We start from the raw sequence: 27,844 nt of genomic DNA, 5'->3' as shown, positions 1-27,844 counted from the left end.
ATGTGTGGGCGTGTGAGTGTGAATTATGAGTGTGTGAGTGTGCACAAGGGGTGTGTGTGTGTGTACATGTGTGCATCAGGAGGATGGCTTCCAAAGCCAGGCTGTGTTTAGTCTGGCGATGAGTCAAGAGAAAGTTCCTGAGGGATCAGAAGATTCTGCCTCTCAGACTGCAAATTTCAGCCTTATGTATTGAATCAGTTTTATTTCCTGTATGAAGTTCACATGAATATGTGATAAGCAGCTGAACAAATCCCGCTAGTGGCTGGCCCCTGGTTGTGTTTTTAAATCAGAAACCCAGAGCTGAACCATTCTCTTGGGCCCTTTGGGGGCAGCAGTGGGAGTGCCAATGCACTCCAAGGCTTGGATCTCCCCGGCTCAGCAAGGACATGGTGGGCCCAGACCACTACCCTGGCCACATGTGGTCTCTTTCCATAGAGCCCCCCTCCCCCAAGCCAGCTGTGCTTAGGAGGCTCCGGTCCTCGCCTCCACCCCGTCTTCCCCACCTCCCAAATCTGACGTCGGGAAACCCACACTGCCTTCCCAGCCCCACCCCCCCACCCCCCGCCCAGAGAGATCCTTCTAGGTCAGCACTTCTTGTCCACAGCCCAACTCTGCCCTGGCTGGTCACAGACTTTGACCCTGCAGAGGGCCCCAGAGTGGCCCCCACTGTCCACCTCTCAGGAGAGATTAACTAACTCCTGGCTAGACGGTGCACAGTGGCTTGGTCTTTGGGCCAGTCATCCCCGGCCAGCTAGGCGATGAGAAGGAAAAGTCTTCCAGGTCCACCGGCATGGGCCACTTGGTTTGGACCACTCACCAAAGCCAGAGTCCTTGGCACCCAACAGAACTGGAGAGCCTTTGGGACCCAGAGGCAGGACCAGTGGCCCCAGCCCCCTCCCTGCCCGCAGAGACCAGGGAAGGGAGGATTTCTGGGTACCCTACAAGGTGGGAAAAGGATGCCCACCTCCCCTGCGCCCATGACAGTGAAGCACAGGAAAGGAAGCTGGAATGAAGTGCATGGCCAAGGTCAAGGCCAGCCAACCTGTGGGGGACCTCAGGTGTCGGTTGGGGTCAGAGGGCCCCTCTGTGGGCTGAGCTGTCAGAGCCAGGTCAGGTGGGGTCCAAGGGCAGGAGTGCATTCCTGGCTCAGACTATGCGGGGCAGTAGGTGGGTGTGAAGGAGCCCTCCAAAGCGGCAGCCAGGGGAGCAGCATTTTCTTCCTGCCTCCAGGGCCCTGGAGACCCCATCTTCTTACACCCTTGATGCTAGCCTGGGCTTACCAGAAGCATGACCGAGTAGAAGGAACACCACCCTGGCCCCTGCCTCCGCTCTTCTAGCCATTCCCAACCCCTAAACCCTCCCACCGGGGTGACGCCAGCTCCTGCCCACAGTCCTCACACCAGGCATAGCAGAACCCTGGAGTCCAGCTAGACCTTGGCCTTGGCCCTGGCCCTGGTATGGATAAAAATGGCCAGCAAGGAGGGAGAGAGCAGTCATTAAATATCACTGTTCTCCCATGGTTACTCTGAAGTCAGTCCCACATGATCCTCTGTCTTTGGAGACTCAGAGGAGCCAAATGGCCGGCCCAAGGCCTCACAGCTGGTTGAGGGGGAGCCACGGTTCAGACCCAAGTTCGTTGGAGTCCAGAGCTTGGCTTTCGGCCTGGTGCTGAACTGCCTGTCCTGAAGCTGGCAGGAAGCAAGAGGCCAGTGTTCTAGAACCCCCCAGGAGGGTGAGGCCAGACCATCCCCAAGAAGAACAAGACAAATGGGCCTGGCACCCACCCGGCACACAGCAGACCGCCGTCAGGGTACTGATGAGAGCCTGTGGCTCTCTCTCTGCAGCCACTGGGGCAGCTTCCCAGCACTTTGATGCGCCCATCCCTGGCTGCCCAGCCCAAGGGGAGTCGGCTCTTCCGGCTGTTGGCAGCAACGGACAATTAACAGTAGAGAATAATTGCTTCTGGCTGTGCCAACAGCCCACTTCAGTTGATGAGATGGGGAAGGTCAGATGCCGATGCCGGGCTCCCGGGATCGGCCACAGCCAGAGACAGGGACCGAGGCTATCAGAAGGGCCACTGAAACAGTGGCTTCTGCACCCCCAAAGTCTGAGTGACAGGGACTCTTGGCCCGTGGCCCTGCTGAAGACTCAGAGGGGTCAAGCTGAGACTTGGCCTTCATGCCCAGGGACAGTAGGACAGCTTCTGTTTCCGTCCATACAGCTAGACACAGGCAGGGCTTCTGGTAGGTAGCGTCTGGAGTGGAAGGAGCCAGCTAGGCCATCCGCTGGGCTGGAGTGCATGGGGATGAGGGGCGCGCCAGTGGACAGACCAGCGATGGGAAGCCCTGGGCGGGGAAACGCACCCAGGTGAGCAGCAGGCTCAGCGGGCCCAGAGCCGGCCGGACAGGGTAGGCATCCCACCCAGTGCTGACCATGTGTGTCTCTGGTCCCCAGACAGAGCTGTGACCTGGCCCTGCTCACAGCCGATGAGCCTGTCCACCATGGCGAGCCCCACTCTGAGCCCCGACTCCTCATCCCAAGAGGCCCTGTCGGCCCCCACCTGCTCCCCCACTTCAGACTCTGAAAACCTCAGCCCCGATGAGCTGGAGCTGCTGGCCAAGCTGGAGGAGCAGAACCGGTGAGTGCGGGCCTGGGGCACACCGCGCAGCCTCGGGGGTGCAACTGGAGCCCCAAACAGAAGTTAGAAGTTCCTGGTGGCCCCTCACGCTCAGACCTGGGCCTGGCCCTGGGCAAAGGCTCGACAGGGGTCCTGTGTGTGGTTCTCTCACCCCTGGAGGAACAGTGTCCCCAATCAGATGAGACCAAGGTTGCAAGAGGCCCGGCCTTTGCTGACTGAGCCCCTGTTGGATGGAAGAGCAAAGCCAGGCCTTCCTACCTTTCTCCTCGGCTCCTCCCCGTCTTAAAATGTGGGTGTTGTTGTTATTATTATTCAGATATGACGAGGACCACAGTCAAGAGTTTGTTACTCATGGTCCCTAAGGGGGTTTGGGAGTGGGGGATCGCCTTACCATGTGGGGCTAAACAGGAAAGTACCAGGATCAGTGGCGGGGGGCAGAGGGGGGGAGGGAAAATGTGCTGTGGCTTCTGCAAGAAGGAACAGCAAGGCTGTGTGAGCAGGTAGAACACTGGCTGGTTTAAATAATCTTACCGGTCTCTGGGGTGGGGGCTAGCCCTAGTTGTCTGCCCCCCCCCCCCCCGCCTGGGGGCATCAGAACAGGAGAGACCATCAGTTTGTGGCTTCTAGACTGGCTGGTCTGCATAGGAAAGGTGCACTGGCAGGCAAGTCCTTATCTCTAGGAATCTGCTAGGCCTGCGTGGGCGGTCCCTCCACCGGCTGGGAGGCCCCAGATGTCGGAGCTGCGGGAACACTCGCAGCAGGCTGCCCCGCCAGTGGCTCGCCCTCTCTACCCCGGTCTGTAAAGCCCAGATCTTAACAACACCTGCCCTGCTAGGCTGATAAGACTGTCAGCTCATGCACATGCTTCTCAGCCCAGTGCTAGACACGGAATGGGACACCCGGAAGGCAGACTCTCCAGGGGTCCCGGAATAGGGGTGCGGCTTAGAGAGTTTAGGACACCGGCCAAGGTCACTGGGCAAGAACAATTTAGACCCAATGCCTGGCAGCCTCTGGGGCTCCCGGGAGGAGGGGCGGGGCGCCCCACGGCGTCACTAGAGGCCCGGGGCTGCGGCGGGAGGTGCCCGAAGCCTGGGCCCGCCTCCACCAGCCCTCCATGGCCAGGCTCCTGGAAGCCGACTCCAAGTCCATGCGCTCCATGAACGGCTCGCGGCGGAACAGCGGCTCCTCGCTGGTGTCCAGCTCCTCGGCCTCCTCCAACCTGAGCCACCTGGAGGAGGACACTTGGATCCTGTGGGGCCGGATCGCCAACGAGTGGGAGGAGTGGCGACGAAGGAAGGAGAAGCTGCTGAAGGTGGGCGGAGCCTGTGAGGCAGGGCGGGGCCAGCTGAGCCCCTTGGCCCCCGGTAGCCGCCCCGGGTCGGGGGTTGGGGGGGGGTGTCTTCCGGGGTTCGAGGGCAGAGGGCAGCGGTGGAGATGAGCCTTGCCAGGATACGGGCGGGACGAGGCACGGGGTGGGAATGGCGAGACAAGCGGCTGTCACGCTGGCGTCTCAGGTACCCGGCTGTCTCCTGCCCTGCTGTGTCCGGTGCCCTGCTGGGGACAGCACATTAAGTGGTGTGGACTCTGCGGCACAGTAGCTCCCCCAGCTCTGGGCCGCGGGCGAGGGCTGGTCCGGGGGGCCATGGGGAGGCTGCCCCAGGACAGGGTCCAGCAGCCTGCCGCCCCCGCCCCGCCCCGCTGACAGGAGCTGATCCGCAAGGGCATCCCGCACCACTTCCGGGCCATCGTGTGGCAGCTCCTGTGCAGCGCCACAGACATGCCGGTCAAGAACCAGTACTCGGAGCTGCTCAAGATGTCCTCGCCGTGCGAGAAGCTGATCCGCAGAGACATTGCCCGCACCTACCCAGAGCATGAGTTCTTCAAGGGCCAGGACAGCCTGGGCCAGGAGGTCCTCTTCAATGTCATGAAGGTGAGGACTGGAACCCTCGGTCCTCACCCCCCCACCTCCCCCACTCCCACACCGTTGGTGTTGGCCTGCTGGGGTGGGCCCTAACGTGTGTGTTCCCTTGCAGGCGTACTCCCTGGTGGACAGGGAGGTGGGCTACTGCCAGGGCAGCGCCTTCATCGTGGGCCTGCTCCTCATGCAGGTAGGTGGCTGGGGCCAGGCTTGTGGCAGGAGCAGTGTTCCCTCCACCCAGGGTCTTTCTAGAGTCAGAGCTTCCCTCTCCATGCGTCTGTGACTTCTGCCAGTCTCCAGGCCAAGCCACCAGTGGGTGGGCGCAGAGAGGCTGGCCACCGGCACCATCCAGGGGCTGAACCTCAGGCAGGGGATTTAGGTCAGCCTGTGTGGTCTTGGGTGGGCTGAGGGTTTCCTCCAGAGACCCCAGCAGACTCAGGAGGCGAGAATGGAGACAGCTGGGGTTGGAGGGGGACCAGAGGGTGTCTCAGTTTGGGCTCTGGATGTGGGCAGACCTGGGCTTCAAGTCCCAGCGCCACAGTTTCCTACCGGGCGGCCTGTGGCAGGTGACCCTGGCCTCAGGAGGGTTCCCATCAGTCAAACCCAGGTGGCCATACTGACCAGAGGCCCCTTAGGAGGGTCTGGGCCGCCCCCGCAGTCCCTGTTCTGTAAATCTAAATGGAACAGAAGCAGGCGAAGCCCTGCACCCCAGGGCCGTAAAAAGAGTGGCGATCACCCCTCCCAAGCCTGCCTGTTCCCCCAGATGCCCGAGGAAGAAGCCTTCTGTGTGTTCGTGCGGCTGATGCAGGAGTACCGCCTGCGGGAGCTCTTCAAGCCCAGCATGGCGGAGCTGGGGCTCTGCATCTACCAGTTCGAGTACATGCTCCAGGTGGGCGCGGGCCGGGGCTGGTCTGCACCCTCCCACCCCTGTCGGCCGCACCCACAGGTGCTAAACTAGGGCAGCCCCACTTCCGTCTCGTCGACTGACAACCCCAGGGCCACGAAGTCGCCTGCATGTTCCAGTTCAGAAAGGGGTCCTGTGCCAGCGAGGCTGTGGGGTACAGGCCCGAAGGAGGGCTTCCGGGGACTGGGCGAGGGCCAGCCATGGGTAGTGGGGGCTCCTGAAAGCGCGGGGCTCCCGGAGCTGCTAGGGCAAGAGGGTTCAGCCTGGCTCTGGTCGGATGCACCCCCGGCCCCCTCCCTGTCTGCTCCCCAGTGTGGCGGAAGGAGGGAAAGTGTTGTCTGCCTGCCTTTGCTGATACTGGAGCGCAGCCTTCTCTGTTTATAAATAGCAGCCCCCGCAGGCCCCGCCCCTGGCTGGCAGACAGAGACTGGGCGGGCGCGTGTGCGTGTGTGCGTGCATGTACGCACACGCGTGCGCGCGCACAGGGCCCGCTTTAGAAGCTGGTTGCGGGTGGGGCTGTGTAGTTCTGCATGGCACTGGGTAGCAAGGTACTGTCACTGGAGGGGACCTGGTAATATTGGCAAGCCGGTGGTCTGGGCCACAGAGAAGAAGCCACCTGCCCCGGGTTGGGTAGGCAAGGCCATCCCTGGAGTAGGGGGACAGGCCCAGAGAACCCCGGGCTGTGGGATGAAGCCCCAGGGCGGCGGGGAGACATCCCCAGAGTCTGATCTCTCTTGGCGAAGGACATCCAGGGGCTCCTGACCCCTTGTCCAGCCTTAGTTTCCCCAATTTCTGTCCCTTTTCAGCAGTCTGAAGTTCAAGCCCATCAGACCCGCATCCCCTGGGCACTGCTGGGCACCAAGTGTGATGGGGGGACTGCGGGTGGGCACAGCGATGGCGGGTCACACAATACGGGGTGAGCTGCACTGGGCTCACACCGCACCCCACTCTCGCTGTCTGGGTGACCTGGGGGAGTGACCTGACCACATAACCATCCTCCTCCCCCACCCTGAGCCTTAGAAGCTCCCTCTTGAGGCAGTGGTGGGGATCCCATAAGTAACTGTGCCAGCACAGGCTCCCCGAGTGTACTCAGCCCCCTCCCCACCGGCTGCTGCCGCTACTGCCACCCCTGCCTGTTTCCCCACCGCCTGCCACGTAGAGCTCTTGGGTGCTTCAGCCTCACCCAAACACAGTGCCAAGGGCGCACAGAGGAAGGGAGCCACAGGCTGCCCGGGGCGGGCCAGGAAGTCTCCCTGGAGGCGGGGGCACTGAGCCCCCGCACTAGCGCGGGGAGGGGCCCCACTGTGCCCTCAGCCTCCTCACGGTGCCTGGCCTCCTCCTCCCACCCCCTCGCCCCAGGAGCAGCTCCCGGATCTGAACACTCACTTCCGCTCCCAGAGCTTCCACACGTCCATGTACGCCTCGTCCTGGTTTCTCACACTCTTCCTGACTACCTTCCCGCTCCCCGTTGCCACCCGTGTCTTTGACATCTTCATGTACGAGGTGAGGACCCCAAACACCACTTCCTCCCCCAGATACCTGCCGTGGGAAACAAATCCCAGCCAGGCCCAGGCTAAGGAAGGGCCAGGGCTTGGGGGAGGCAGGGCGGGGGGGCGGATCAGAGCTCCTCCCAGCTGCCCGCCCTGGGGGAGCAGGACGACAAACTCGCTGCCATCACCCCCTTTGCAGGGCCTGGAGATTGTGTTCCGGGTGGGCCTCGCGCTTCTGCAGGTGAACCAGACAGAGCTGATGCAGCTGGACATGGAGGGGATGTCCCAGGTGGGCCAGGAGGGCCGGGTAGGGTGGGATTCCCTTACACCAGGGGCACCCGGGCAGGTGAAGTCCTCCTGAGAGATGGGGAAGGGCCTGGCCTCACGGGCGGAAGGCGTTCCTGAACATCTGCCCTGTCCCGTGCTTCCCGGAGGCCTTCCTGGAGGACGAGGCGGGCTCTGAGGAGCAACCTGGCTACTGGGGTCAAGAGGAAATGGTGGAAGGCCCAGGCTTGGGCCAAGCCCCAGGAGGTCCCACCACCCACTTCCTGCTCCCAGCTCTGGGTCCTCCAGAGTCTAATGGGGCAAATAGTGATAGTAGCCAGATTGCAAGGCCTTGGGTGTGGTTTCAGCCCCGGCAGCTGGGCCAGGTGAGAGCAACGGGCGGGAGTGAGGAGCCTGGGGCAGCTTCACGCCCGCCCTGCCCGCTGGAGGGGAGGCCAGCCTGCTTTGCTGCCATATCCCCATCAGGCAGGCCCCTTCCCCTCCCAGCATCTTCCAGCTGGTGCTTCAGGGAAGAATGCACAAAGGCCACGGCTGTGTCCGTGAACACGGGCATCCATTGTGTGCAGCTGCCAGAGGGGGCCAGCTGGGCTGGGTGGCGGGAGCCGGCCTGACCCTGAACCGCAGCAAGCTGTGTCCTCCACCGGCGCCAGTGCTTAACCCTTCGCCCGGGCTCCCTGGGCCCAGGCAGGCAGGCCGGCCACCAAGGGGTCTTCCCTCCGCCTTGCTCCCATGGCCCTGATTCCTCCTCTCCCTGCCCTGGGACAGCGATAGGACCCCCTTCCTCTGCAAAAGGCCCACCGCCACCGGGCCTCCAGCCGGCTGCAGGAGCTGCTGAAGCCCTGCTTTCCGGGGCAGAAGGCAGTCCGGACTGCAGGCACTTGCTTACCCCCCACAGCCCATGCACTCACTTGCTCCACACGCGCTGACAGAGCGCCCACTGCAGGCTGGGCCCTGAGCTGGGACATGATGTCCCTGGCAGACCGGCTCCTCCTCAGGGAAACAGGGTACAGCAGGGCTCTGCCCCCCCCCCCCCCGCCACGAGTCAGGGCCTGTGTGTCAAGGATGGCCTGTGCCCACCCCCCGACAGTACTTCCAGAGGGTGATCCCCCACCAGTTCGACAGCTGCCCGGACAAGCTGGTCCTCAAGGCTTACCAGGTCAAGTACAACCCCAAGAAGATGAAGAGGTCAGTACCGGGAGGCCAGGGTGCTGGCAGAACGGGGTCCCCAAGAGTGGGATGGTGACCACAGCGGCCCTCCTGTCTGCAGGCTGGAGAAGGAGTATGCGGCCATGAAGAGCAAGGAGATGGAGGAGCAGATCGAGATCAAAGTGAGTCCCCAGGGAGGGGGGGCACAGCGACAGGATGCTCTTGGGACGCAGCCTTGCCCAGGCCACGAGCCAGCCTGTCCTCGGAATCTGAGGCGTCTTCCCTCCGCCCACCTGTCCCCTCATCCAGCAGCAGGGCCCACCCTGCTGCTGGAGACCCGTCCCAGGGCTGGGGGGGGGCAGAGAAGCTGGATAGGTCCCTGCCCTCATGAGACCCCCCAGTTACAATGGGGAGATGGTTGGGGAACCCATAGGTACAGAGTATGGACTCCAGAAAGTACTCTGGGTAAAAACATGCAGCAGAGAGGTGGAGCTGACCCCAGGGACCACCGCTCCAGGCCCACAGAGTCCGTGCAAAAGGCCAGGTTGCAGCAGGCCTGATGGAGTCGAGGAATGTCAGGAAGGCGGCCTCGGTGGACGGAGCCCTGGGGTCGGGGCAGGCAGGAGCCAGGTGCCACAGGGCTCCCCACCCACTGTGACCCTCCGACCCTCCAGACTCTCCTCCCTCTCCTTTCTGCTTTCACCTTCCACACGTAATTTTACTTATTCATGCAACAAGCATTTATTAAGCACCTACGGTGTACCAGAGTCATAGGAGACTGAGGCCCCACCCCCCTGGTCCAGTGAGAGGAACAGACACAAATACATAACCCCTGGCTTTGTCCTCTTCAGGGACAGAGCCCCACAGCGGCTGGGACTAGAGTCCCACAGACCAGGATTCAAATCCCAACTCTACCATGGACCAGCCATGTGACGCAGGAAGATTCACCTCTTTGAGTCTCAGTGTCCCCTTCTGCAAAATGGGGATAAGATTTGCTCTACTGTTCAGATTATTATTATTTATTTCTATTTTTCTTAACCACCACCACTATCAACATCTCCACCTCCTTTAGAGAGGGAGGAGCACCTAGGGGGCTCAGTCAGTTACACATCTGCCTTCAGCTCAGGTCATGATCCCAGGGGCCTGGGATCAAGTCCCATATCGGGCTTCCTGCTCAGTGGGAAGCCTGCTTCTCCCTCTGCTTGTCACTCCCCCTGCTCTTGCTCTCTCTCTTCCTCATAAGTAAATAAAATCTTAAAAAAAAAAAAAAAAGTTTCTAGAAAGGGAGAGGCAGAATCTAGATTAGAATCCAGGTCACCTGCCACCCATACCTGAAGGGAAAGAGACCGTCTGTGTCCTGGCCCCATTTGTACGTTTTCCAGAAGTAGTTTTGTGTCCCAAGTTTGCAGGCGTTCCCCTTTCTCAGAAATGGTGGCTTGACTGATGCACCAGTCCAAACTTGTGTGCCCGTCCTGCTCATGCAGTCATGGGCCTGCCCCCATCTGGTGACAGAGGACCTAGCAGTAGGTAGGGACACAGCAGATACTCAGACTACATGCCCCACCTGGAAACTTCTCCTGAGAGGAGCCTGAGAGCCCACGGGCTTAAAGGATCCAGGCAGATGCCTTGTCCCATGGCCCTGCTCTTTGCTCTTTCCCTGACAGCCTATTTCAAAATATACCTGGAATTTGCTTTAATCAGGTGTGGCAAAGTGACAGACATGGAGCCAACACAGAGACTGCCTTTGAAAGAAGAGTTTATTATTCATAGTTCCCAAAGGGAGGGGGCACGCCCCACCATGCTTGGCAACATGGGGAAGCATCAGAGTGGGTCCGGAGGCAGAGGGTGAGGGGGCAAAGCATGGGCCAGAGCCTTTATTGTGGTCTCCACAGAAAAGAATGGGCAAGGCTGGGTAGTCGAGTTTGAGTTAAAGGTTGGTTCCTTTGAACAGTTTCAGGGAGCTGCAGTCTACAGGGGGTCCCTCGTTGTCTTGGGGGCAATTTAAGGCAGAGAGAACATTGGGCAGGATGGCATGAGTGAGATGTAGTAGGTGGGTGTAGGCACTGGGTTGGCTGGTTTGCATCTGAAAGGCACACTACTACTGGTTTGCTGTGTCTAGGAATCAGCCAGTCCCAGGCGGGGCAGTCTCTCCAAGACCGGCCGCGTGGCTAGATGTCAGAGCATCAAAAATACAGAAGAAAAAAAAAAAGCCTGATGTATACCTAGACCCCGCAGTTCCGGCTCACTCCTTGTGTCGTTTTCTCTTTGGAGTAAGCGGGAGAGGGGAGTTGTTACTTGGCCACATCGAACTTCTCGAGGATCTCTGTGCTTACAGAGTGGTGGGTCAAGCCCAGAGATGGGGCAAGAGCCCTCCAAGAGATCCGGACTCCTGATTCCAGATGTGGGGCAGAGACTTGTGCCTGAAACACCTCTAACCCAGGCAAGCTGCGGGGCTCAGACAAGACACTGCCCCCCTCTGACTCAGTTTCCCCATGCATGACATCGGTGAATGACTGTGAATCACATCTGTGATTCTCTGACTGCAGATGCTTCCCGAGAGTGTTCTAGGTGTTTCCATCACCTTCTTCTTCCCGGAAGAATCCGGAAAATGTTCTGTGTGGCCCACAGAGAGGCAGCTCCCCCATTAATAATGGATGAGTGTGGGGTCTCGGGGCTTCAGGAAGATGGAGGGTCTGGTTGGTCTTCGTTCAGAACACACTTAAGATCCAACCATCCACACCCGCGCCTTAAAGGGAACATAAGTAGAGACTAAGATGCGAGGCATATATAAACCTCACTTTGCTTCCCAAAGGCCATGGGGAACTTAAAACCACAAATATCTAACCCAAACCCATCAGTCCAGGGGAGAAGGTGAAAAGCAAAGCAAGAGGCCTGTAGAACCCCCGCTGGAGGGAAGTGACGGCTTCTGAGTCCCCTGACTTTTGGTGGGTCACAGAAACATAGCCGTCCAGCTCAAGGAGGCCCGTGGTATCAACAGGACCCCCTCCCCGGGATCCTGACTCTGAGGACAGTTCATTCTGGCGCTGGAAGCAAAGCAGTGAGGGGTGGGAACAGACAGGCCCAGAGGAAGGCCTGCCCTTGTAGGAAGCATCACATTGGCCTTGGACAGGCCCCAGCCTGGGCTCCCAGGAGACTTCCCAGGAAGGCAAGAGTGCTGATGGCTGACCCCTGACACACAAGTGCATATCCATGAAAGCGATCACTTTAAATGAACCAAAGTTTGTTTAAAAAAAAAAAAAAATCGAACGGGCCATGCTTGACGGGACTTGGCCCTGTTTTCTCGGATGCCTTCCCCAGAGGGTTGATGATGGCTCTATCTTGCCTGGAGGCAACCTGGCCCTTAAGGGGACAGACTTCTGTCTTTATGGGAGTGGGAGTGGGTTCTGACACACTTTCCCCCTCTCCCTACATAGAGGCTTCGGACGGAGAACCGGCTCCTGAAACAACGGATCGAGACCCTGGAAAAGGTGAGGAGTGCGGCCACCAGCCTGGGGCACCAACTTCTGCAGGCCCCAAGCAGGACCCAGCAGCCAGAGGGCCAGCCAGCCCCCTGCCCGGACCCCACCCTGAACCAGTGGCCCCCCACCAAGAGCCCCACTGAGATCTGGGCTGCCACAGAACCAGAGGCATAGGGCAGCTTTGCTTGGGATTGGGTGTGAAATTACAACCCAGTTAACTGTAAACCCGGGTCCCTCCTGGGCTGCCTGTGTAGGGGGAAGGAGGCAGACTGCTGCTTTGACCGGGGTGCCCCGAATTAGGCCACAGGCTCCCAACCCTGTAATTTGGAGGCCTCACCCTGGAAAGAAAGGAGGTAGAGGAGGGGCGGCCTTACACTGGCGCCGTGGGGTGGGGGTGGGGGGATGCCACAACCTTGATCCTGGCCCCCATTCTGTTTTTAAAGATGGGAGTAAAGGCGGGGAGGGGCGCCCCACTTGCCTCTCCTCTCCAACTCCCACTCGGCGCCCCCGCTGACCACAGGGGGGCCTCGATTCTTGCGCCAAAGCCTCGATTCTTATTCCATGTTAAAATATTCCGCTCCCCGCCCATCCCTGCCACCACCCCATCCCGCAGCCCCCCGGGACGGCAGCCCCACCTGCCCAGACACACACGTCCCTCTCCAGGACGGAGCCAGCTCTGGCTTTGCTCTTCCTCCGGGTCCTCTCCTGCTGGTTCTTTGGTTCTCTGGTCTCACTCCTCTCTCCCCTGCTTCTAGAGATAGTCCACTGCGTGTTAGTGACAAGTGGTTCTTGTCTGTCTCTCCCCCTCTCCTGTCCCTGCGCCTTCCGCTCTGCCTCCTCCCCCTGTCGCTCGGAACCCCCTCCGCCGGGTAGGAGAGCGCTGCTCTGGCTGATAGGTTAATCCAGGTACTGTAGCTCTTTGTCCCTCCCGCCCCCCCAGGTCCCTCCTGGTCCCCGCACACCACAGCCAGGACCCGCCTCTTCCCTGGCCGCTGCCAGCCCGGGGCGGGGGCGGGCAGAAGGGGGCAGGCTTGGCACCATGCATGGGGGTGGCTGGAGACTGCTTCTCGGGGGAGACAGAGCTTTCCCGAGGGGGAAGGAGGGGTGTGCGTGTGAGAGCATGGTGTGGGTAAGTGTGAGTCTGTCTGTGACTGTACACGCATGGGGACAGAAAGCCTCCTCCCTCCAGGGGACACGGGTGCGGACCCCGAGGCTCTGTCAGCTACAGGCCCTGATGTGTGCACTGCACTGAGCCGCACACACACACACACACACACACACACCCCACTCTGGCCCTTCACTGCTCCTACCTGCAAGGCCTGCCATCTTCTCTCACCTGCTTCTGCTGCTGCCTCATCTTGAATGGCTTTATCTGGAAGCTTCTGCCCGCCACCTGGTGGCTCCGAGCCTGGAATGGGGGGACCCGGATTGGGTGGGTTGAGGGGATGAGGTAGGGGGAGGTCTTAGCCCCAGGTAGATGGAGGCCCCAGGATTCAGGACTGGAGAAGGTTCCAGAAGAGCTGTGCTCCACCTCCCAACCCTGCCCTAAGGGGTTGGTCCTGAGTCCCTGGGCCCTCCACTGCCTCCAGACCCCCACCTTTGCCAGGGGAGCCCGGCCTCTGCTGTGCCTCAGTCCTAAATAAGGATGGTTTCTCCTCACCTGGGACAGAGGCTGAGAGCCGGGAGCCAGCAGGGGAAAGAGCTGGCCTCGGCCCCAGCCTGGGGTCCCCATTCTCCATTTCAGCCCCACAGAGCCTGGGCCTGGGGTGGGTGTGTGCCCTAAGGTTCCTCCCCGTGTCCTGTTCCTGCCTGTGCCCCCACCAACCCCACAGGCCCAGACCCGGTGGGGCGCCCCATCCCAGGCTCTGAGTGCGGGAGGCCTTGCCCTTGTCCCACCCCACATCCGCCCTCTCGGGGCCTCCCAAGAGGCGGGCCAGAGGGAGGGCCTGGAGTGTGAGCAGAGGGTCACGGTGTCCTGTCCTCCCTGTGCTCAGGGGCAGGTGACTCGGGCGCAGGAGGCCGAGGAGAACTATGTCATCAAGCGGGAGCTGGCAGTGGTGCGGCAGCAGTGCAGCTCGGCGGCCGAGGACCTGCAGAAGGCCCAGAGCACCATCCGGCAGCTCCAGGAGCAGCAGGTACCAGGCAGCGGGGCGGGGGGGGGGGGCTGCACCCCACACCACCGCTCCTGCTTTCTGGATCAGCCCCCTACACCCTGGGAGGGGCAGGGGAGGGGAGGAGAAACCCAGAGGGAGTGCAGATTCTGTCCCCCTCCAAGGAAGCGGCCCCACCCCCAGATTGGGGAATCCTGGGGTTTCTATCTCCCCCGCCCCCCGTCCGTGAGGCATCCTGGGACCCCAGCTCTACCTGCAGGGTCCCCCCCCAACTGATGTGGTTGTGATTCCTTAGGGGAGCCCTGGAGTGTCCCCAGGGCTGTCAGACTTCCCCAGGGGCCAGCCATGCAGAGTGGGAGCTAGCATGAGAGACGGTGGGGGGGCTCCCCACTCCAGAGCCCAGCACTTTGCCCCCAGAAGAGGGTCTGGTCTGTGCCCACCACTCTGAGCTGGCGGAGTGGGGGTGTGGGGGCGGCCCAGGTTGTGCTGTGGAGTCAGGACCTCTGCATCCTGGGAGGCGGGCCCTCGGGCCAGAACACTGTGAAGAACCCACTTCTCCAGGATGTGGATTCGGGATTTTCCTTCAGCTGCACCCAGGCCACCTTCCTTATTTGATGACCCGCCAGCGGCATGGCCCACGGGGAAACCAAGGCCGGGCTCATCCCGACCTTGGCGCAATGCCCACTTCCGGGCCAGGGAGACCTTCCCCTGCCGCCCCCCGAGCTCCAGCCTTTAAGGAGCCTCCCTCACCCACCAGCCAGGTCTTCACTGTTGAGCTCGAGGCACACGCACCCACCTCCCCGGGCCCCCATATGGGGTACCTTCTGGGCACTGAGCAAGAAAGGGATCCCAGCAGACTTTCCTGTTTCCCTTCCTGTTTTGAAATGGGGGTCCAATGAGAGCAGGGAGGTGGAGAAAGGGGCGGCAGGAGTGCCACAGCCCTGAGCCCGACCCCGCTCCCACCCCCACTGTCTGGTTTGACAGCGACCACCAAGGGAGAAGGGTGCCCAGTCCTGGGACCAGCCACTGGCATCCCTCCAGGGGCAGCCTGAGACCCTGCAAAGACCCCTTCAGAAGGTCCCTTCATTGTGGCTTTCCCCGGAAAGAGGCTAAGCCAGGACACTCCTAGGCACAGAGCATCAGAACCCCCATGATGGGCTTGGGCTCTCTCCCCACAAGGTCAGAAGGCACAGGAAGGGGATACACGGCTTCTCCTCACCTTCCAGCCGTGTCTACCTGCAGCCTGAGCCCCTCTGGCAGCCTGGGGGCTTTGGGGGGCAGGGGCAAGGCCCGGGCCCACAGCCAGGCAGCAGGAAGGCCTGCTTATCCTTCAGCGGCAGCCTGGGGCCCAGCACAGCCTTCTGCCTGCCCCCCAGGACAACCCGCGCCTCACTGAGGACTTCGTGGCCCACCTGGAGACCGAGCTGGAGCAGTCGAGGCTGCGGGAGACCGAGACGCTGGGGGCTCTGCGAGAGATGCAGGACAAGGTTCTGGACATGGAGAAGGTGCGACTGGGTGGGCATGTGGGTGGCTGTCCGGGGAACGATGGGCAAGAGGAAGCGGAGGTGCCGGCTGCACTGTGGGAGGCGTGTGGCCAGGCCCTGGTCAGGAAGGGGTGACCAGGCAGACCAGCAGGGCGCCTCAGACCGCCTCAGACCCGCTTCCCAAGGAACCTAGAGAGCCTCCCTGACCCTCTGGTGCCCTGCTTGCTCCCCCATGCTCGCCAGCAAGGTTCTGGGCCTCTGGGGAGTTGGGCCCCTCACCACAGACCCTGCCAAGCCCCAGACATGCACACACATGTCAGGGCACACACAAAACAGAATGACTCCTCAAGGGGCACACCTGCCCTTGTGCCCCAGGCCAGCGGTGTGGTGGCTTCCATGGGCTCCCTGGGCAGACAGGCCCACCTGTGTGTGTGTGTGTGTCTCCCTCCCTGGGCTCGGGAATGGAGTTGGGAGGGAAGGCCAAGGCCCATCAGGGTTGCTCTCCCCTTCCCCACCCCCAGGGAGATACCACCCAGGGCTTGGACTGGGATCACCCTCTTCTGGAGCCTGCTACCCTGAAGGGGGCCCCAGACTTCCTGGGCGGAGCTCAACGGCTGTCCCAGACTCCCTATTGACTCAGCTCCTGCAAAGACGCTGGAAGAGAGGTGCCCCGGCCAGCAGGGGGCAGCAGGACCCACTCACACACGGCAGGAACCAGGCCTCACTCCTCTCAAGCCAGTGATATTTGGGGTGCCCTCCCAGGTGGGGTGTCTCTGCCCTATCCATGGGCTTCTCAGTCCCCATCAGCCGGCCCAGAGCTGGGCTTCCCTCCCACCTGCCTCCACATCAAAGGGAAATAAGCCCCAGGAGATCCTGCCACCAACACCACCCCCCAACAACGCCCACACTCAAACAGGGGTCAGTGAGGACCCCCCCGCAGCAAGCCAGATTCCCATCTGGCTGGAGCACAAGTCCCTCATCACTGAGCCCTTGGAACGCTGGACTCCGGGTCTAAGCTGGCCCTCAGCCTGTTCCAGAGGAAGGGGCTGCCTAGCCTGGGGTCTGGCGGCGTAAGGAGCAGCGATAGGGAGGGGCCACCCATGGTCTCAGCTGCTGCTGGGACAGGTCCCAAGTGTGATCATGGGCCCCAGGGGGCGGATCTCAGGTTCCCAGGATGGGGAGGCACCCGCCCTTGCCCAGCCTGCCCGGGGTTAACAGCAGTAACATTTACGCAGAATGCAGGCGTCAGGGGGTCACCCTGAGACAGTCCAGTGAGAGCTGGCGCTCTCCACACCCCTGAACTTCTGAGATCTCTCCCTGGGGCCGCATGGGTGGGGTCTGCTCCGCAGAGGCCTGGGGCCCCTCGCCTGGTGTCTCCTGGGGTGCTGGGGACACAGTCTCCCCGCGGGGTGCTCAAGGTGGGGCTCAGAGGAGACCTGATGGAGGGGTCTCTGTCGGGGCCGCCTGGCCGCAGCTGCCCGGGCTCTGACCCCCTTTCGCCTTGTAGAGGAACAGCTCGCTGCCCGACGAGAACAACGTGGCGCGGCTGCAGGAGGAGCTGAAGGCGGTCAAGGTGCGGGAGGGCGAGGCCGTGGCCTCGGCGCGGGAGCTGAAGCTGCAGCTGCAGGAGCTCTCGGACACCTGGCAGGTGAGGGCCCCCGCCCGGCGCGCACGCAAGGGCCCGCGCGGCCCTCGCGGCTGCAGACGGACCGGCCCCCTCTCCCCCCAGGCCCACCTGTCCCGCGGCGGCCGCTGGAAGGAGTCCCCCCGGAAGCTGGTCCTGGGCGAGCTGCAGGACGAGCTGATGAGCGTGCGTCTGCGCGAGGCCCAGGCCCTGGCCGAGGGTCGCGAGCTGCGACAGCGCGTGGTGGAACTCGAGACGCAGGTGGGCCCGGGCGCCCGCGCCTCTCGCAGGGGGTGTGGCGGGGCGGGGCGGGGCGGGAGGCCGGCGGCCGGACCGGGCCGTGACGCCCGCCGGTCCGCCCCCAGGACAACATCCACCGCAACCTGCTGAACCGCGTGGAGGCGGAGCGCGCGGCGCTGCAGGAGAAGCTGCAGTACCTGGCGGCGCAGAACAAGGGGCTGCAGACGCAGCTCAGCGAGAGCCGCCGCAAGCAGGCCGAGGCCGAGTGCAAGGTGCGCCCCCGCCCGCCGCCCCGGCCCGGCCCCCGGCGCGCCGCGCCCCTTGACCCGCCCTCGCCCCCTCTGCCCCCAGAGCAAGGAGGAGGTGATGGCCGTGCGCCTGCGGGAGGCGGACAGCATGGCAGCGGTGGCCGAGATGCGCCAGCGCATCGCCGAGCTGGAGATCCAGGTGAGCCGGGGGTGCCGGGCCGGGGGGGCGGACCCCGGGGCGGGCCCTGCGCTGACCCGCGGTGACCTGGCCCGCCCCGCAGAGGGAGGAGGGCCGCATCCAGGGCCAACTGAACCACTCGGACTCGTCGCAGTACATCCGCGAGCTCAAGGACCAGATCGAGGAGCTGAAGGCGGAGGTGAGCGCAGGCCGGCCGCGGGAGGGGCGGAAGCCCTGCGTGTGCCCCCGCGGGGCAGGGGCGGGCGGTGCCGGCGGGGAGGGCGGCGGGGCGACGGAAGGAGCGGCGGGGCGGCCGGGTTCTGTCCGCCGGGGCGCGGCGGGGCGGGCCTTCAGCGCTCGGGTTCCCCGCCCCAGGTGCGGCTGCTGAAGGGTCCGCCGCCCTTCGAGGACCCGCTGGCCTTCGACGGGCTGGGCCTGGCGCGGCACCTGGATGAGGACTCGCTGCCGTCGTCGGACGAGGAGCTGCTCGGGGTCGGCGTGGGCGTGGGCGCGGCGCTGCAGGACGCGCTCTACCCGCTGTCCCCGCGCGACGCGCGCTTCTTTCGTCGACTGGAGCGGCCGGTCAAGGACAGCGAGGGCAGCTCAGACAGCGACGCGGATGAGCTGGCCGCGCCCTATAGCCAGGGCCTGGACAACTGAGGCCTTCCGTGCCCTGCGTGCTGGAGCCAGGGGGGCCCCCACCTGATGAACTCCACGCCCTCCGTGGTCCCGCCCACCGGAGGGCTCAGCCCAGAGCACGGGGGCGCAGAGGCTACGGTCACGGTCTGAGGATCCTCAGGGTCCCCCCAGCAGGCCTACTCTCCCCAGCAGTGTTTACCCATCTTGGTCTGTACTCCTCCAGCCCGGCTCCCTGGAGGGTCTGCCCCCTCTTAACAGCCAGGGCAGGGAATGACCCAGAGGTCCCAGGACTGGATGAGCAGGAAGCTCCCCACTCCCAGCAGTCTCTCTTCTGGGACAAGGGTGGCCCTGCTGGGAAGGGCCCCGGAGCTAAAGAAGGCGTAAGGAAGAAGGGGCCGCTCTGGGCTGGACGTCACCACCCCGTGATGCCCCTGGGGACCGTTGGCGGCTGGGCACAGATGACCAGGCTAGGCTTTCCTGCCTGGTGCGGGCATCATGGCCCCTGCAGCAGAAACCAAAGTCCCCCCTACTGTACGCAGGGCCAGCCGGGGTGCGAGTGGACAGCAGGAACCAGCCCAGACCTGGGCAGGACAGACCTGTCTGTCCCTGCTTCTTGGGGGCCAGAGCAGCTGCAAGGAAGAGACCCCCTTTCCCCAGCACCCCACATCTCCCTTTTGGGACACTCCCATCACCTTGTCTTGGCCAATGATGGAGGGGCTCCCCCACCCAAGCTAGCCTGCTCTCCAAGTGGTCCCCCGCCTCCCCATCCCTTCTTCCTTTCCCGTGTCCCCGGCCTCACCCTCTGGCCAAGGCCATGCCCCAGGGGCAGGAGCCTTTCCAGAGGCGTTACCTCCCCTCGGCTGCTCATGGTGGTCCCGTGCTCTCTGCAGAGTCAGAGCCAAGAACGGTGCCAAAGTCCAACGATACCCCCAGCCCCTTGCCCCCAGGGCCTTGTGACCTTCAGGCCTCAGACCCTGTCGGTGCTCCTGGAGCCTGGAGCAGCGTCAAAAGCAATCTCCCTGGCGCTTCCTGGGGTGGGGATCCATGCCCAGTTACCCCTTTCCGGTCGCCCGCTCCTCAGTGTTAACAAAGCCCGGGGACCAGGGTGGGCATCCGAGGGGCTCTCCCATGTGCCCCCCACACTGCCCACCACCATTTTGCACACTGCCTGTTCACACTCCACATGTCGCCCAGGCGGGAAAGATGGAAAATAAAGTGTATTTACACAGTCACAGACAAGGGCACAGCACGCCTGGGGGAACGGCGAGCAGCTGTGAGTCCCCAGCTCCTTGTCCCGAAAAGCGGTGCCAAGGGGACCAGACGGTCCTTGCCTATGGGAGCCTCCCACGGTCTAAGGGAATCAGAGGTAGGGGGCCCAGCAGGCCAGCAGGGATACCAAAGAGGCTGCCCAGCTGGGGTGGGGGGCAGCACGGGAGAGAAAAAGGCAGGTGCTGGTTCCGTGTGAACAAAAGGTTGGGGGTTGGGGGGGATCTGATGGGGGGACAAGTCACAAAGGTCTTCAGATGTCAGGCTGACACATGGACCATTATGGCATGCCCATTTTCGAAAGGGCGGCTCTGGAGATGGTGGGAGTGAGGAGGTATTGGGTGGGAGGCATGATTTTTCACCCAGGCAAGTTAGCCTGTGCCTCCCCTGAGAGACCTGGAGGATTGTGGGGGCACAAGGCTTCAGGAAGATGCGGGATCTGATCGGTGTTCATTCTGCTCACACTTCCGGAGACCTTCGGGGTCCTCTGCCCTGCACCGGGCTGAGGAGTCCCCAGTGTAGTAGAGACAGACAGTGGCGTGGGGCTATGGGCTAAGCCTGCTGACTTGTGGGGTAACTGCCCAAAAGAATCAAGGAAGGTTTCCTGGAAGGTGGGGGTGGGAGGTGGAGTCCTCTCCAAAGACAAAAGCAGAGAGCGAGACTTGGCAGGTCAGCAGGAGGCGCAAGATGCCATTGAAGAAGGAAGTGGGCAGGGCCAGACTGAGAATCGGTTCGGGAACCAGAATTTGTGCTCTGAACTGAGGGCACCGGGGAGCCATGGGGAGCTTAGGTGGGAGAGGGGGCACCATCAGATGGACCACAGTGTTGGGGGTCAGTAGGTCAGGATGGAACCCCAACAGCTGGGCAGTAGGGACAGTGAGTAGGGGCCCCCCGGAGGGAAACGAGGCCCAAAGAGGCAGAGCCCTTTGTGGGGTTCCCCGTGGAGCTGAGGCAGGGTTGGGGGGATGAGTAGCGGGAGAGCCAGGGATGGCAAAGGAAGGCTTCCCAGGAGGAGAATCTTGGTTGGGTTCAGGCACATGCCAGCCGGGCCCTGCCCTCTGCACCCGAAGCGCCCCCACCCGCAGTGGCCTGACACCTGCCAGCAGCAAGGCATGAAGCTGCTTCTGCACTAGGACGGCCACGTCCCACGCACTGACCCATCGCCCAGCCAGTGTGTGTCCCCACACCATTCCCATCATGCAGATTGAACACTGAGAGCCCCGACAGTTGCTGTCTCTTCTGCTCCCACGGGTAATTCTACCCCAGCTGGCTCCCCAGGAAGGGGCAGGGCCCCAGGGGGCAATGTCTGAGGTTCTGCCCTGCTCCATCTCGGGGGCTGGTCTTGATGCCCTGGCTGCCCAGCACGTCAGGATTCAGCCCTAGCATCTGGAAAGAAGGATGCCTGGGTCCTTGCAGGGCCCTCTGGTTTGCCACTGAACTCCAATCTTGAATGAGGGAGCAGCCTGCCCCCTCCATGTACATTGGCCCCCAGGGGCGGAGGTGCACCGTCCCACTGAGAGAAGGTAGATTTTGTACTAGGACCCCAGGCTGACATCGGGGGTGAGGACAGGCAGGACTCGGTGATCTGTGCCTGACAGGACTACAGGGACCGGGTATGGGGGCAGAGACCAGGCTAAGGGTCCAACACGGTCCTGCTCTGTCCTTTTACCAGCCCCGTTTGTGGTCCCCACCAGGCCTGCATCATACTTGCCGTAACACAGGAGACCCTCCGGGAAAAAAGGCCCGGGGGCCGAATTTTTGGCCCCATTATTTAGGAAGAAGGGCCTGGGTGGGGCTTGAGTCGTCCAGGGTCAGGGTGATTCAGCTGCCAGAGGAAGGACAAGAAATTCTGATAGGGAGACAGGTGAAAACAGACTGACTTTGTTGAGAACCTTTGCTGTGGGCACAGGCGAGGACGCCTGGCTGGAGGGGCTTGAGGAGGGCATCCTGAGATGGACGGAAAGGGGAGGCCCATGCGTTGGGAGGCACAAAGGGGCATGGTGGGAGCACCTGGGGAGCGAGAGGCAATGTGAAGACTTCTCGGTCTCCCACTCAGCCTTGGGGAGAGGCTGCTCCTTCCCCGCAGAACCCTCTCTGCACAGCGGGCTCGCAGGGGCAAGGAATCCTCGGAGCCTCCTGACCCACGAGGACCCTGTAGTCTACACCAGGCCTTCTTAAGGGGCCCAGGGCCCACCTGCAGACCTACCTTCTGCGTTGGAGCCTCCTCAGTGACAGAGCGCAGTGCGCCCTGGATTGGGTTGGGCTGGGAGAGCGCAGGAGAGCCAAGATCACCCTCAGGTCTTCAGCGACCCCTCCCCTCCCTCCTCTGGGCACTCCCGAGGTGCACCCTGTGAGGAGGCCTCAGGAAGGGACGCCTTGCCCTCGTCCCAGACCTGGAAGAGCCATTCCCACATGTCTTTCTCCTCTCAGCAAGAGATGCCGGCTCCCTTAGGGGAGTATAGGAAGAGTTTCGGTAGCTCAGCCACGCCCGGCACGCATCACTCCTGCACTCGATCTCGCAGTATCAATGGGCCGCTCCTGCGCCTAATGTTGCCACCGCAAATCTCCCAGGAAAAAAGCCCAGGCCCACGCACGTGCGTGGGGGCGCCGCGCTGGACCGCGGGGACTCAGCCGCACCAGGTCCCATCGCAGCCCTGCCTCTCGAGCCCGCGCCTTAACAGAGAAAAGGCACCGCTGCGTTGTGTGCAAGAGACCTTCAGCCAGAGCTACGACCCGCTCGTGCCCTGCCCCTCCCGCCGCCCCGCGGTGGACCACCCCCCCCTCGGCGACCGCGAGGAGCGCAGGCTGCAGGGTCCCGCCTTTATTGCAAACTCGGGGAGCACGTAGTAGACAATACTCAGGACATGGGGTGGGGCCTAGACCAGGGAGGGGGCGGGGCTCGAGGGGAGCCGGAGGGAGTCCAAGACACCCGGCCGGGCTCCAGGGGGAAGACCTTGGCCAGAGGCGTGGGTGGAACGCGAGCCTGGCCCCAAATCTAGGCCTCCAGGGGCTATGTCCAATCCACCGGGAGCCAGACTCCCGAAAGAGGGCAGCCGGGCAGCCCAAGACAAGAGAGGCATAACCAGAGAGAAGGGGTGTCGTAGGCGGGGCTAAGGGTCTGGCTCAGTGGAAGGTCTCCACCTCCACCACCGTCCAGTCACCCTGCGGGGATGCCACGTCGTCCGGGGAGAAGCTGGTGACCGAGGTGATGCTGGCGCGGGACTCGTCCAGGGGAGACAACAGTTCAGCCCAGCGGCCCAGTTCGGCGTCGCTGAGCGCAGTCCGGGCGCCCCCCGCGACGCCACCAGCTCCCGCGCCTCCTGGGCCGCCGCCGCCAGCAGCACCCTCCGCCGCAGCTAGCAGCAGCGTCCGGCTCAGCAGGTGCTGCACGACGCTGGCCTGCAGCGCCCCCAGCGGCAGCTCGCCCAGGCGCGCCGGCTTCGCGCCACGCGAGGCCGCCGCCGCGCCGGCTCCAGCTACCACCTTCCCGCTACCCGCGCCGGCGCCGGGCCCCGCATCCAGCGCCCCTGGGACGGGGGGCGCCGACTCGGGTCCCTCAGCCTCGTAGATAGTGCACAGGCCGTCAGCGGTGCCCGAGCCGGCAGCGGGAGGCCAAGGCAGGGGCGCTCCTGCGAGGAGAGATGCCGGGCTGGGCCTATGGGGCGTAAAGCGCGGCTCCCGCCACAAGGCCCCGCCCCTCGCCTCCGTCCCGCCCCAGACCCAAGTGACCTATCCGCGAGCTGAACACCCCCTGGCCTCCCACCCCGCCCCCCTCCCACCTTGCCCCTCCCACAGCCCGGCGGGAGCCAGGGGCCGCTTACCTGGGGTGCTGCGGACGGCCAGCGGCGGAGCGGGACCTCGGCTCCAGGAGGCCGGGTGGCAGGCGGCGAGCTCCGCGTCGGCGGGCGGGGAGGCCGCGGCGCCGCCCTCGGGCCCACTGTCGTAGCCGCGCAGCTCTTCCGGCGTGCTGGTGGCGCTGCTGCTGTGGCCCGCCAGATCCGGGCCACTCAGCGTGCTGGACGGGCTGCGCGAGGGCGGTGGCGGCGGAGCCGGGGCCAGCGCCAGGGTCAGCCGTGGGCCCGGGATCGGGGCATCCGGACCTGGGGTCGGGGGGCGGCGAGGGGCCTGCAGAGGGGGTGAGTCCGGGGGAGAGGGAGGGACTTGCAGAGGGGGCAGAGCCAGGGAAGGTGGAGTCTGAGGAGGGGGCGTGGCCACGGAGGGAGGAGCCTGCAAAGGGCGTGGAGAGGCCTGTAGAGGAGGCAAGGCCAGGGAAGGTGGAGCCTGAGGAGGCGTGGCCAGGGGAGAGGGCGTGGCCTGCAAAGGGAGAGTCGGGATCTGCAGAGGAGGTAAGGCCAGGGAAGGTGGAGCCTTCGAAGACGGTGTGGCCAGGGGAGAGGAAGGGGTCCGCGGAGAGGGTATGGCCACAGGGGAGGGTGGGGCCCGCGGGGAGGGCGGGGTCACAGGAGAGGGAGGGGCCCGCGGAGAGGGTGAGGCAGGGGGAGAAGGAGGAGCCTGAAGAGGAGGCAAAGCCAGGGAAGGTTGAGCCTGGGGAGGGGGTACGGCCAAGGGAGAGGAAGGGTCATGCAAAGGGGGTGATACCGGAGAGAGTGGGGCCTGAACTGGGAGCACGCTCGGGGATGGACTAGCCTGCAGAGGGGGTGTGGCCAGAGACACTGCAGTTTGTTGAGGAGCAGTGGTTAGGGAAGAGGGTGGGGCCTGCGGAGGAGGTGAGGCCAGAGAAGGTGGGGCCTGTGTAGGGAGCGGGGCCGAAGAGGGAGTGGCCTGTAGATGGGGTGTGGCCAGAGGAGGTGGGGTCTGTGGAGTGGGCACGGCCAGGGCAGAGGGTGCAGCCTGCAGAGATGGTGAGGCCAAGGGATACGGGGAGCACAGAGGAGGAGGAGGACCCTGTGAAGAGAAGGTGGTCAGAGGACAGGGAGAGGCTTGCAGAGGGTATGTGGCCGGAGAGGTGTCCTGTGTGGGAGGCGTGGTCACTGTATAGGGTGTGGCCTCAAGAGAGGGAGGAGATAGGGAAGGACTGGCCAGTGGAGGAGTAGTAGTCGAAGTGGAAAGGCCCTGCAGAGGGGGTGTGGCTTGGGGAGAGGGCGGGTTTAGCAGAGACGTTGCTTGAGTAAGAGGGGCTTGGAGTGGGGTCTTGCTTGGTGGTCCTGGAGCCAACAAAGGAGATGTGGCCAAGGAAGAGGGGGGAGTCAGAAGAGGGGGCAAAGCTGGAGAAGCCTGGGTTGGGGGCATACTCTGCAGAGGGGTTGACGATGATGGAGAGAATGAAGCCAGTAAAGTGTTCGTGGGAGAGGCGGACGCCTCCAAAAAGGAGGTACCCAGGTGTGTGGGTGGGTCTTGCAAAGGAGGTGTGGCTGGCGGAGAGGGGAGGGTCTGAGGAGGGAGTGGAGCGGAGGGAGGAGGGGCTAGAGAAAGAGGCGTGGCCAAAGGACCATTTGCGGATTGAGAAGGGGGCGTGGTCGGTGGAGAGGGAGGGAGCGTGGCAGGCAGGGGAGTGCCGGTGATATGCGGAGGCGGTGCCAGTTGTGCCCTCGAACCCGGCGGAGAGGGTGTGGCTAAAGGAGGAGGAAGACCCTGCGCAGGGGTTGCGCCCTTCCTTGGGGGTGTGGACTGGCGGGGGCGCAGAACCTGCACCCCTTTCGTCTTGGGCGGCGAGGGATGCCCCAGAGCCCGAGGTGTTCCACCCGGTGAGGCCCCAGAGCGGGCGGGAGAGGACAGAGGAGTGGCGCTGGACCCCAAGGGGCGCGAGGCTGGCTTCTGGAGGCCTCCGCCGGCGCCGGGTCGCCTCCTGGCGGCGGGGCTCGGCTCTGCGGTAACATGCTGCGGGGCACTGCTCACTGATTTCCTGGGAGCCTCGGTTGGAGGCCGCGGCCGGGCACTGGGAGCTGCCCGAGGGAGACCGACTTCAGCGCCTGCAGCCCGAGACCGACGGGAGGTGGCTGGGGAAGGGGCGCCTGGGGAGGGCCCAGAAGAGTCTGGAGACAAAGCAGAAGGCGGGAGGGTCAGAGATACTTCAGGGCTCCTCCCCTTCACTGCCCAGGAACCCCCATCCTCCCCAGGTCACGTACCTCTCCGTGCCCCAGCGCTCAGCGCGCTCCTTCTGGGGGTTTCTGGGGCTTTTCCTCTGGTCACGGGTTCCTCAGCTGGGGGACGAAGCCCCTTCTGTGCAAGAGAGCCTAGCCTAGGGACAGGAGTGGCCGCCCTCAGTTACAGAGCTCCTTGTTTTCTCCCAAGTCTCATTTTCTCATTTATACCCTCTCTGCGGACCAATAATGGCTTTCATTCAACTTGCACCCAGTGACCTGCAAATGCTCCCACTCCCCAATTCACATGTAAAATTAAGTTTCCAGATAGTGACACTAACCCTTACCAAAGGGACTGGGGAGGCATTTTACCTGGTGGTCCCGCTGGCACGTCCTGGGCTGGAGATAGAGCCTGGGCCTGAGGTCTTGGCAAGGGCCCGCTCCCCTCTCCCAGCAGCTGGGGGCCTGGAGGCTGTGGGGAGAAGGCCAAGTCAAGTTGGTGCCCCAGGAAGGAAGGGGAGACTGGAGCCTTAGAAGGAAAGGGGGGCAGGAAGATAGGATCTGAATGGGGGAAAGATGGTGCGGTACCTGGACTCCGGGGGCCTGTCCCAGCGCTCTGTGTTGGTCCCACCCGGGGACCAGCCTCCGGGAGAGCGGCTGCCCGGATACCCCCGGATCGCTCAGCCAGGGGCCCTCGCCCCGCAGCTCCCGCTGCTCCCAGGACGCGGAGAGCCGCGCTGGTTACTGGAGGAGGAGGTCGGGGAGACCCTGGGGGCCTGGGGGTAGGAAGGCCTGGAGGGCGAGAAGCCGGCGTCCGCGTGGCCGCCCCTGACCTGCCCTTGTCCCTCTTGTCCATCCCGCACCTGATGAGGAGACAGACGGATGGATCAGCATCTCCTGCACTGCTATGCTGCCTGCACGGACCCTGGTCCTGGTCCCTCGCTGCCCCTTCCCCAGCGTTGTCACCCATGGGCGCCCGAAACCCGGCCTCGATCCACTTCCTTCCCACGCACACACCCACTCACCCACCCATCCGCCCAGCTGCTCAGGATTGTCCCCTAGTCCCAACCCCACCGCCTTCCTCCAAAGCTAAAGCCCCAGCCCGCCCGCCTCTGCTCCCTTTCAGGACGAGACCCACGCCCCCACCCCTCGCCCCTTCAGGACCCGGACCACCAGCCTCGGGGACGGGGGGCTGCTATAGGCTCCAGCTAAGGGGGACGGGAGCGCACGCCCGGGTCCCCTCGCCAGCCCCCCAGACCTTTCCCCTAGGATGCGGGCACCTGCCAGGAGGAGGAGCGGCCCCAGCGGCCCGCGATGGGGCTCGGGGAGACAAAGAGCGGCGTCCGGAGCGCGTCCCCCTCCCCCAGCCGGGCCCTGGTCCGCGCCGCCCGCTCCACCTGCTCGCGCCGCGCTCACCTCGGGCTCCGGCCGCCCGCCTCTCCACGCTGGGTCGTCTGGGGTGGGGCCGGGCGGGAGCGCCGGGGCTGCAGCGTGCGGCGGGCGGGCGAGGGGAGGGGGCTGCGGGCGGTGGCGCCGGGAGCCGGGCCCGCCCCTCCGCCGCCGATGGGAGACGGGGGCGCGCGCGCTCGTTCCAGACCCGGGAGGCGGTGGGCGGGAGCGCGCCGGGGGCGGCGGGGAGAGGCGCTGTGGAGGGAGGCGCGGCTTCTCGGCTCCCGAGCCGGAGGGCCCCCGATTCCCAGCCGCAGGGGCTTCGGCGGAATCCCTTGGGAGTCCCGGGAGGGCCTAGCCCCTTCCTCCCGACACACACACCTGCCCCGGCCCCCCCGACCCCAACCACCTGGCGACCGAGGCCCGCCTGGACGCGGATAGGCTGGGCCCTGACAACCAGGGGGCGGGAGCATCGTGCCTCGTGCCCATTCAACCAATCCGGCCCTCGGGGTCCTTGTCCCAGTCCTCGCCTTCGCAACCGCGCGACCGCGGAGGCCCGGCCCCCCAAGGATCCTCGGGGGCCTCGGCCCCTCTCATATCCAAGACTTTTCCCAGACCCCAGAAAAATCCTAATTGGTTGGGGGGGGGGCGGACTACGGAGAGAATACAGCCCTGGAAGTTTAGGGGTAGATTCGGATTTGGGGGAACACAAGAAGAAAGGAACGATGGGGAGGAGGAGACAGGACTGTGAGAGGTGATCCAGC

At 63.7% G+C, this 27,844-nt stretch overlaps 2 protein-coding genes across 11 annotated transcripts in view; one reads left to right on the top strand and one right to left on the bottom strand.

The window, feature by feature from the left end:
* EVI5L (ecotropic viral integration site 5 like) overlaps positions 1-19,623 on the top strand; it is a 28,435-nt gene extending 8,812 nt beyond the window's left edge. The window contains exons 2-20 of one of the 6 annotated variants that reach the window (XM_059159789.1): positions 2,459-2,638; positions 3,761-3,950; positions 4,344-4,568; positions 4,672-4,746; positions 5,320-5,445; positions 6,820-6,963; positions 7,150-7,239; positions 8,323-8,420; positions 8,503-8,563; positions 11,816-11,869; positions 12,734-12,766; positions 13,855-13,995; positions 15,306-15,476; positions 16,963-17,103; positions 17,185-17,340; positions 17,445-17,591; positions 17,671-17,766; positions 17,849-17,944; positions 18,121-19,623. In XM_059159789.1, the coding sequence (XP_059015772.1) occupies positions 2,487-2,638; positions 3,761-3,950; positions 4,344-4,568; positions 4,672-4,746; positions 5,320-5,445; positions 6,820-6,963; positions 7,150-7,239; positions 8,323-8,420; positions 8,503-8,563; positions 11,816-11,869; positions 12,734-12,766; positions 13,855-13,995; positions 15,306-15,476; positions 16,963-17,103; positions 17,185-17,340; positions 17,445-17,591; positions 17,671-17,766; positions 17,849-17,944; positions 18,121-18,405 (2,481 nt within the window). In that variant the 5' untranslated portion in view covers positions 2,459-2,486 and the 3' untranslated portion in view covers positions 18,406-19,623. Of the gene's footprint in view, positions 1-2,454; positions 2,639-3,746; positions 3,951-4,343; positions 4,569-4,671; positions 4,747-5,319; positions 5,446-6,819; positions 6,964-7,149; positions 7,240-8,322; positions 8,421-8,502; positions 8,564-11,815; positions 11,870-12,733; positions 12,767-13,854; positions 13,996-15,305; positions 15,477-16,962; positions 17,104-17,184; positions 17,341-17,444; positions 17,592-17,670; positions 17,767-17,848; positions 17,945-18,120 lie in introns of all 6 variants that reach the window. The other 5 variants (XM_059159787.1, XM_059159793.1, XM_059159791.1 and 2 more) reach the window with 5 other exon arrangements.
* On the bottom strand, positions 10,121-27,675 carry PRR36 (proline rich 36). Of its 5 annotated transcripts, none has more exons than XR_009350585.1 (8): positions 27,108-27,673; positions 26,280-26,554; positions 26,064-26,163; positions 25,737-25,849; positions 23,472-25,643; positions 13,171-13,268; positions 12,496-12,611; positions 10,121-11,127 (listed from the first exon to the last, which is right to left on the bottom strand). XR_009350585.1 is itself a non-coding variant. In XM_059159784.1 (8 exons), the coding sequence occupies exons 1-8, from the start codon at positions 27,551-27,553 to the stop codon at positions 11,101-11,103; spliced, it is 3,321 nt and encodes a 1,106-aa protein (XP_059015767.1). In that variant the 5' UTR covers positions 27,554-27,675; the 3' UTR covers positions 10,121-11,100. The 5 variants fall into 5 exon arrangements, 4 of the variants coding, with proteins under 4 accessions (XP_059015767.1, XP_059015768.1, XP_059015766.1 ...); XM_059159784.1 differs by having other exon boundaries at positions 13,197-13,268; positions 27,108-27,675; XM_059159785.1 differs by having other exon boundaries at positions 12,496-12,605; positions 13,197-13,268; positions 27,108-27,675.
* Between the last annotated feature and the right edge of the window lie 169 nt (positions 27,676-27,844).

This window comes from Mustela lutreola, chromosome 2, assembly GCF_030435805.1.
Source record: "Mustela lutreola isolate mMusLut2 chromosome 2, mMusLut2.pri, whole genome shotgun sequence".
In the NCBI taxonomy this organism is placed as follows: Eukaryota; Metazoa; Chordata; class Mammalia; order Carnivora; family Mustelidae; genus Mustela; species Mustela lutreola.
Note: the sequence above shows the minus strand (reverse complement) of the source record. Positions and strands in the feature narration are given on the sequence as shown.